This window comes from Acanthaster planci, linkage group LG07 (assembly GCF_054643075.1).
Source record: "Acanthaster planci isolate LZ-2023a linkage group LG07, COTS_SCS, whole genome shotgun sequence".
Classification (NCBI taxonomy): Eukaryota; Metazoa; Echinodermata; class Asteroidea; order Valvatida; family Acanthasteridae; genus Acanthaster; species Acanthaster planci.
The window spans coordinates 20360717-20370713 of NC_141783.1; the positions used below are offsets into that span (position 1 = coordinate 20360717).

The following is a 9997-nucleotide window of genomic DNA, read 5'->3' on the forward strand; positions in this document are numbered from 1 at the left end:
GACGTTTGTGGTGTCGCGCATGTTTTAGCGTTAGTTTTTTATTATTATGGTAATATTAAAATCCCGTTCGCAGCCTAGCCAGACGCAAAGGTTATATAAATAGCGCCGCGCCGCGCCGCGCAAGATGGGTAATTCTGCCATAAAGGTGTTACCACCATGGGCGCCATTCGAGTGTGAAAGTTAGTGCGTGTACGTGTGTGTGTGCGCGCATGTCGCGGCGCCTGCGCTTGCGCATTAACATGCACTGCGCAGGCGTAGTCCAACCAGAATGGCGCCCATGTGATAACAGCGTTTTACGCGTATCCATGGTGAAGTTCCCCATCTTGCGCCGCTACGCGGCGTTATACGATCTTTGGCCAGACGCTGAATAACAGAGATATCCAATTCTGTGAATTAAAAGGCTCTGACAATAGTAAAATAGAAATTAAGAAATATGCAATAAATAAAAACTAAAAACATAAGAAAACCAACAATTACAAATTTACCGAGAAGAGTAAAAAGGGTTATTGCATAACAATGTTCAAAATCCTTATAAAATAGGGATGGGGCCGTTCATAATCCATGACAAGGGCGAGTTTCATACGTGTAAGAGGCTGTGGTTGTATTTGCTTCACTAAGTTGAGAATAAAGTAAATTAAGAGAGGGTGGTTGTACTGGGGATCGGTACCAACACATCTTTAGCTATGGATGTGACGGCCCCTTTGAAATTATGAAACAAAGCTTGTTTCCCAGAACTGTAATTAGCGGATAAAAGCGTGGTAGCGTTACGAATAGAGTTGATTTGGAATGCGTAGGCATAGCACAGAACATTCCATTTATCACGAATTATCTTTGATTAACAAACAGGCAGCATAAACAAAAATGAAATGATTAGAATGATCTTCCAGCCCCATATAGCATTTGCTATTTGTCTCCCTCACGATGTAAAACCGGAACTGCTTTCCGGATTCTGCTTTTCTGCTTCATACATAATACGCCCTTATGCAAACAGTTCTGTAGAAATCCTACAAGATTTATCCTTCAGGATCAGGATAGATTTTTCTGGGAGTATTCTGAAAGGTTTTGTTTGTGAGGGCGACCGCGAAATTGTGACGAAATTGGATCATGACTCCTGCTGCGAATTTACAAAAGTTGTTCAGCAAATTCCGCTGCAAATTTTTCTTTGACATTAAATTTGCTTCACTTTCTCCCTCCCCTGAAGCGTGAACCGGTCTTATGTATACCCAACAATACCCGCCTGAAGTAGGCCTACGTTTTTCTTCGTGCCAATTTTTGGAAGGTTCTTTCATAAACCACAACCATTAAATGTTGTGCGCTCCAGACGAACTCATTATAGTGTACAAGTGTGTTTTGATTATTTTCTACGAAGCTGTATTTGGGTCATTGATTGGGCAAGAGGCACAATGAGCGTTTTTTTTTCTCGTCTCCCACACCCTTCCCAATCACTCCGACTCCTGAAACGCAAGCACTCTGTAGATCATTGCGTGGGATAGAGCTCGCCAGGTGGCTGTCTGGAAATGGCTTGATTTCCAGCATAATACAAGTTTATTGTAGACTTTAACCAAAAGTTTAACATCATTCTAGACCGTAGTTTTTAGCGTAAGGGTATAACGTTCTCCAAGTCTTTCGTTCTGGAAAAAAAAAAAAAAACAACAACAACAACAACAACACAATATTATTAACTAGAGACAAAACTTAATTGGCAAACACATGTGGAAAACCTTTCGCCTAATGCTTAATTAATAAGATTTTCCACTACATGTGAATTCAATGGTGGATCGAGGAGGGGTCAAGTGAGAGGGGGGAGCCGCATTTCTCAAGGAGCAAATTGTTTTTGTTTAAGTTTTTGAAAAATAAGAAGATGGGATTTTTCCTTCCTAATACATATAAAAAACCGCTAAATTCAGCCTCGCCCCCAGAAAGGTAACATTCAACAATTCTCACCCCCACGACAGTTTTGGTTCCGCCCTGGTTTCATCTTGATGTGGCGCGGTGTCGCAAGTTAGAATGTACCTCACTCTTTAAACCAGATCGAAGCAATGGTCCTTCGGATGGGAATTCAACAAACTATCTCTAAATCATTACGTAGTAATGATACAATGTTTCCTATACCTCCATGCAATGCAAAAAATTCTAGGCCCATTTACACATCTGGGTAATAAACAAACGTACTGCGACCTGAAGGGAGCCAGCACAGGTATCCTACATAATTGTTATAGGCATTTTAAAGATTGGAAATTAGGATTGATCGGTGAGTGGATGAGAAGGTTTTTGGTAAAGAAATGGAGAAATCGGAATAAAACAACAATCATTATGAATGGCCCGCGCATGCGTAGACGCAAATCGAATCACGGTTGAGCAGCCGAGACGTTGCCTCGAACATTTTCCCATTCGTTGCCTGAACCATTGTGTGGTGTGACACACGGGTTTTCAAACCCATATCCGCACCATAAAAGCCGCAATATTGGCAGAGATCCTCTGACCTCATTTTATTTTCCCTTCCATTGTGTGGCTGCAGGTTGTATGTTTTATATTGTCAACCTTCCATGTTCCTTTCATCGTGCTCCAAGCAGCTATAAATAAGTATAACACAGCTCTCATTAATTAAAACTCGCCATGATCAGTCCGTGCTGCGATCGTGCATGGCTAAAGGCTGCGTGCGCGATGCAGGCTCTCCATGTAATTACTTTGCACATTTTATTTTTTTCAAGGGCGCTCAATGGATTTTGAAGAACGAACTCCACACTGCAGCAAATGTCCTCACACATTTACAGAAAGAAACAACGGGAACGAATTTATCTGCACACCCACCACTCCCCGGAAGAACAGATGCATGAGTTTTTGCCGCCATGGCTATTGGGCTTAAAGTCCGATTAGTGAAATGCGTGTTTCCGTGATGACATGCATTAAATATTTTCTATGGCTAGAGCTTGCCAGTTTCACAGAATTGGCAACTGACACCCCCCCACAGAAAAGGCTGTAGCTGTATGGTGAGCAGGTGCCTTTTTATAGAACCAGCTAATAGGATTGATATGAGTGTCGAATATGTTTCCATACACGGCATCGATCATTTACAATAGGCGCCCGTGTGTAATTTACTGAGGGTTCTAAAGGAAGCATTCTCTACATGTATTATTCATCGGAATTATAAAGCATGTTATATTTATCCATCCACTGTGGTTCCTCGCAGGTGGCAAATAATTCATGCAAGCTATAACTCATTTTTAGTTTGAAAGAAACAGTCTGACTGTACAGTCTGATATTCCCCCAACGAAACTGTAATCTCGTCACCGGCAGTATGCTCCACAAGTTGTGCTTGTTTTCACAAGGCTGCCGTCTGTCTTGTGCTTCATGATAGCTATAAAGTGGGTTTGGGTTGTCTGTCATCTTTGCAAGTCTTAAAACTATATCATGGTGCTCTTAAAAGGTACTGTTTGCTTTGGTTGTTTATTTACGTGACTTTTTCGACCCGTGTGTTCTGAAGGATGACCCTGAGTGTAGCTTATTTTGCTTTTATTCTGGATTTGGATTCTTTACTTTTATTGCTTTATTTTGTATGCTGTGATTTTAAGAATGATTGTTGATGCTGTATGTTTTGTTCAGTTGGCCAGTGGAAAATGTAATAAAACGAATGACAGAGCGAAGGTCAGTGATGTATCGAAATCTTGGGTTCACGGAGCACTTATGGGAATTTGCACTGAAAAACGCCGGTCCAATAATACTCCCGACCCGAAAGAAAAGTGGTGGTACAGTTTCTAAAATGCTGGCGATTTCAAGAAACTTGAAAACGGCAACGTAGTGTGGGGTATTTACAAAGTGGGAAAAAAGTGGAGACTGGCTGTGGTAAATTAAGGGGGATTTGCTCCCTGGAGACATGTTACCAATTGTTAAATATGTTACGAATTGAAAGCGCCATTGAAAGCAAATAAAAAAATTGCCCCAAACCCAAGACCTAGAATAAATATAATTATCTTCCCATCTGCATTAATGCAACGAAGCATGGAAAATGTTTTAAGTAGAAGAGTAATTGGTACCCATATCTGTGCAGCCATGAATGGATACATCCGTCCCATTTCAGAAAATGTGTTTGGACAATGAGCCTTCATCACAAGGAAGCCATTTTGGATCGTGTTCCCTGGCTCGAATCCGTCTTAGTTTATAATGTAATCTGTCACGTAGGGTGGTGCCAGGTTATTTCGGGTTTCATGCCTCACTTGCCCTTTCTTTTTAAAGTTACTTAAAACATTTTGATATGAGTAATCACAAATGTAAAGTTATTAATTATAGTTATGAAATTAATCTGTAATGTACATGACTATTGCCCTCATTTTCTAATCTTAGGGTCTCAAAATAAAAGGTTAATATCGCTTTCAATTCAACATGGCCGATTTGTGAATACAGTCAAATTGGTAACTAAAACATTTCGCGCGATTTTTCTAAGATGAAAAGGCCAATCTGCAGAGCTGCTTTAATTCTTACACATGATGAGATGATGAGATTACACATGATGAGAGACACGACGATCATGCTCACGGCCGCAAAATATTCACGTGACGCACATGTACACATCACTGCATGATTACGGCAGCTTAGTTAGTATTCATTCGTTACTCAGCAATATCATAAAAATTATGTTATCTGAGCATATCTTCATTAAACCAGAGGTGATGAGGCCTAACTTTTGGGGAGCATTTCTGGGAGGGCAGATTTTTTCAAATAACCTTTTAATTTCATGCTCTGTCTTAGAGGTTACGCTAAATTTGGGGGCTTCACACGTTTTTAGAAGGGACATGGGTTCCCAAACTACCTTTTAGGCTGTCAGTGTTCTCAATTCAATAACAAAAGCAAATTAGCCCTAATCCACCTTCTGATCTGCCAATCACTGATCTCCATGCACGAAAGGATACAGTCGTCAGTTGTCCAACAATAATCATTTAAAGATGAAAGCAGTCTTCGAGTACAGAAATTTCAGTGGGCCTACCAAAGTAAAACCTGATTTTTAAATCTGAAATTAAAATTTTCCTGTTCGTTATGTGTATTGCCCGTTGTTTATTTCAATTAGCCTTACAATAGTATTTCTTGTTACTATAGGCGACATGTTTGGTCATGATGTACTATCTGACTTGTACGGTGGCTGATCTCCGCCAGGAATACACTTTTTGTTCTACGGCGTTATAGCGCCCTAATACGGTGTTATAACGCCCTGGTTTATGGCATTATAATGCCGTAAAATAAAAAGTGTATTCCTGACGGAGATCAGCCACCGTAGACCTGGGTCTAGGCCTATAGGTCATTGATGAAACGCCAAATACATGTACATAGGTCGACGCACTATTCTTCCAGTGGAGATAATAATCAACCTATGGTGTTATGCAATTGTAGGAATTGTCCGATAACCTTGGCGATAGAGTCAATTGTTACAAATGCCATACCGTCAGTGGGTTACGCATACCATATAAGATGCCTTCTATGCACGATGCATTATTATGCACACTGACGTACGCTGACAGTGTACATGTACATGTGTACATGTACATGTACATGCCATACGCGAATGTGTGAACACGGGGTTTGAGGTAGTTCGTGGAATGCTAATCCCTGTGCACTAACTGCACGTTGCACGTCCACATTGCTCGAAGCGGAACTTCGCGCATAGTCCACAGCATGCCCAACAATTGTAGGCTGGGACGTGGTTAAACGGTCACAGCAGGTGCGGTTTCCCACAACCGTTGTAAATTTCTGTGAGCGGGGATAATGGTAGTGACCTTCTCTCCGCCACAGACATGGCGGCGTGCAGTGGAAAGGATATCGGGGTAGTGTGCTTGTCGACGGATCATCATGATACCCTGCCGTAACGGAAAAAGAACTCCTGCGTATGATGGAAGGCAGTGCCAGTTTGGTCGTGCGGTTATTACAACAAACGCCTATGGTAGGTACATATAGATGTACATGTAGATATACGTGTACATGCATAGTACTGCTGTGCTACATTGTTACAAAATGCGGGTACCTTTTCTATTTATTTGACCACTGCCCTGCCTATGTGTTGATAAGGTGGACTGATGACTGACCATTTTCTGTTTCTTCTTCAGATTGAAATTGTAGAAGTTCAACAATAGAAGCCAGGACTATTATTGTATTAACGATAGACTGATGGCCGAGGAATTAACACCGGGACAATGTATGTGTACACGTGGTGGATCAATCATGTCGCGTTCACGAGGTTTGCGTGACTGTGTCTGACACCGACAGCATTAGGGTGGATAAGATTTGGATGTCATAATTATTGTATGCCACAGCCATGAGACGCATGTTAAAATGGCAGCTGAAACGGCTTTTTGTCCTGTGCACCATCGGGTTCTGTTTTATCAGCCTTGCTCGCGTACTGATATTTCTGAATATGGACTGCAAAAACAGCCTTGTGTTGAGACAACAACATGGTGGGTCTAGTGTTGTCCGGTTGTTCTCCAAAACGGAGACCGAGTCTAATAAAGGGAAACCACAAGGAAATGTCGACAAGGTTGAGGAGGATACTAAGACTGGGAAAGAGGACGATAAGAAGGCAACCAAGGTGGCAGTAGGACCGACTGTTCCAGCCAATACGATACCTTTATTCAGTGACGATGTGATTAACCCGCACCCCTACGATTTCACCATCACTAACTCTGACGCCTGCCGGGTCGGAAGGAGTAACTCCAGCGCCGATGTCTTCCTTGTCTTACTGGTCAAGTGTGCCACGGACGAAAGCCTGGATCGGATGCAGATTCGCCGGACCTGGGGCGGAGTCCGCCAACTGAGGGGCCGGCATGTTGTGACCATGTTCCTGGTTGGGCAGCCGGCGACGATTCTTGAGCAAGACAAGCTCCAGATGGAGGATGCCATCCACCATGATCTCATCCAGGAGAACTTTCTGGACACTTACCGCAACCTGACCGTCAAGAACATGATGGGATGGAGGTGGATCGCCACTCACTGCCCAGACGCTGGCTATGTTGCCAGCATTGATGCTGACATGCACCTGAACTTGCACAACTTGATCGAGCACCTCGAGAACTCGAGTAGCACTAACCTTGCCCAGGGACACCTAAAGCCTACAGACAAGCCGATGAGGAACCCTGAAGACAAGGTTAACATCAAATGGTACACACCGCCAGAAATGTACCCAGAGGCCACTTATCCGCCGTTCCTTAATGGAGCATGCTACGTTATGTCCAACGACGTGGCTCGGCGGATTTTTGAGGCCTCCCTACACGTTCGATTTCTTCCCTGGGACGATGTCTTCGTCGGCATCGTCTTGAAACGACTCGGGGTAACCCCCACAGCTCACAATTCTTTCGAGCAATTCAAGAGGCTGAGGAGAACTAGAGATTATTTGAAAGCTTTTTCGGGGGGAATAGCCACGGGTATTGGGCATCACCGAAAAGGCCTGGATAGCAAAGTGATAAGTGTGTGGGACTATCTGAGTAAAATGCATCGAGTCCTGGATTCCTTCAAGCTTCTGACACCGCCCATTCACCCATAACCATTTTTGCCTCTCAATAAATTCCAGTGCGATTGCCTATGGGTGTGATTCAACTCTTGGACTCTATTTAAACCCAAAATATTAAATTAAAAAAGAGATTGGGTCATATAGCCATTTTCTTTATTTCTTTGTACCCTAAACATCTCACACGTAAAGAGAAAAAAGAAAAGTGAAAAGGAAGGCCAGCTGTGAAACAGCGTACGATACAGGTCATTGATAGTGTACATGTACGTAAACAATATGGTAATCGTTATTCGTTTATTTTTTTATTCTAAAACATTAAGCAACAGCAGGGTATTGCTTCGGTATATTAGATATAAAGTGGATGAAATTTCTGAAAAATATTTATTTGGGGAACTGAGAACCTCGGAGTTTTCTGGATGGTGTGCTTTGATCTCGTTTAAAAGGTACAAAAGTACATGAATGTATGAATCGTTGAGAGGACTTGAGTTAAAACAAATCCCTAATCTGAGGGCTCTCTGTTATTAGGATTCTGGCATTTAACATTTGGTCCTTATTGCTTTCAGATCTATGCACGCCCTCCGAGGTAAAAAAAAAGATATGATACCGGAGCGTCGGGATTATTCTGTGTACACGCGTAACGGGATCTTGCTGTCCCCCAAATCAAGTTGTCCGCTGGAAAACGTCAACCAAGCAAGGGCAAATTAATAGAGGTTGTGCATGACGACCATGTTGCAGTAAGAGCTGTTGTTCCACCGAAAAACACACCAGTAGACTTTTTGTGCTCTCTCTCAAAAGACAGTTACCGGAGAGATAGCTACTATGCACAACATGTAAATGCAAATTACTAGTGTAATGTGCCACACTCAAAACTGTACCGGTAAACTTTTATTTTCATTTCCATTTTCTCAACCTTAAGAGGTTTTGAAACGACTTTTTCCCTTTATTGAAAAAGAGCCCTTTTTTATTGACCTGCACGCTGCGTATATTTACTGAGGTAGGCCTACACATTCAGCTAGGCAGTGACAAATATACATGTAGTTCAGTGGCGTAAGTTTGTCCCTGGAATGGGGGGGGGGGGAACACAATGTGACTCTACATAGAGGTCGATGTTATTAATACATGTGCAAATCTGTAATACGTACATTGTATTCAGAATGGCATATTCATGGCTTGTTGAAATTGTTTTCCCCAGTCTAAGTGATATTGAATGCATTTTAGTCGTTGGAAGTTGGACAAATGCTTCACAATCCACATGAAGTCAAAGGGGGGGATTCAATAGCCCATCCCCCACCCCCCTCCAAAAGTGAGGGGATATTGACCCCATCCCCCGGGATTTACGCCCATGATGTAGTTTCTAAGGTTGCTGCTCACTCTGCTACGCAAAGTTGCGCTGAAGGCATTTGCCCTTCGTGTTGCATCGAAAAATTCCAGCAAAATTACCGGTACGTGTATCGGATGTAACAAACGCATCTGAAACTCTTCGATCTCCTCCATTTTTTGTACCCAACCATTGGTTGTTACCGCGATGATCAACTTTTTTTTACGAGGCTAAAATTGATTAATTTCAGACCCACCGATCCCAGTCACGTATCGATCAATCTGTAAAATCAGGGTCCTGTCCAAACATGACATTTTTGTTTCCGTTACATCTGACCTGAGTAATTTGACATGGAAATATCACTGAAATTGATTTAAAACTATTTGTATTTGTTTGAAAGGTAATTGCATTAATTCATCACCCCTTGAAACTAGAGAAGGTATTTTGAACTTACAAAATTGTATGTTAGACGGGGACAACGAAAAAACTTGGACCCCTAATTTATAGAATGACCCGCCTGTACTAGTAGTTATTGGACAAATACGCAATAATTACTCAACTCATCTCTGTATTTCTTCTCGATGTCATGTAAAAGGTTTACGCCGTAAAATTAGATTGGGGATTACACCCACGTTGAGAAATTGTTACCTCACTGCAACTCGGTCATTTCAGTAAAGTCATACAAGTATTTGAATAGCATATTGTATTTAAACTGAGCCGATTCTTCTCGTGTTTTGTTCGTTCTTAAAGGATGTGTCTTAAACTTGGATGGAGGGACCAACACTTACCACTATCAGTTGAATTTTTAGTCAAAATTGAAACACACTGACCACAACGCTTTAAAAAAAGGGTAGAACACTCCAAGGCTTAGTCGTCCTGTGTTTAAGGGTACAATTCAACATGGACAGTACATCTGTTGCAAGGAGCCTTTAGAATTGAATGTGGATACAGTACATTTTCAGGGAGGTGTTTAGAATTGTGCTAACAGCACCAAGTAAACTCACTACTTCGCAGTATCAGAAACAAATCGAGCTTCGTGCAATTATCCGGATTGGTTTTTGTACTGGCAACAAGTAACACTGAGCTATTGTCTTTTAAGACAAAGGATAAAAACTACTTCTTGTGGGTGGGGAATATTACCCGCATTATAATAATGATGGTCATTATGAACGCACAGGGGATTTTTTTTTTTT

General features: G+C 41.9%; 1 protein-coding gene across 1 annotated transcript; it reads left to right on the forward strand.

Annotated features, from left to right (window-relative positions):
• Positions 1 to 5322: 5322 nt before the first annotated feature.
• LOC110976122 (beta-1,3-galactosyltransferase 1-like) lies at positions 5323 to 9503 on the forward strand. The gene is made up of 2 exons (XM_022229143.2): positions 5323 to 5929; positions 6093 to 9503. Exon 2 carries the CDS (start codon positions 6302 to 6304, stop codon positions 7520 to 7522), a length of 1221 nt encoding a protein of 406 aa, XP_022084835.2. The 5' UTR covers positions 5323 to 5929; positions 6093 to 6301; the 3' UTR covers positions 7523 to 9503.
• Positions 9504 to 9997: the final 494 nt, after the last annotated feature.

Coding starts and splice junctions, on each gene's coding strand:
- LOC110976122 (XM_022229143.2), top strand. CDS start 6,302: ATGAGACGCATGTTAAAATGGCAGCTGAAACGGCTTTTTGTCCTGTGC.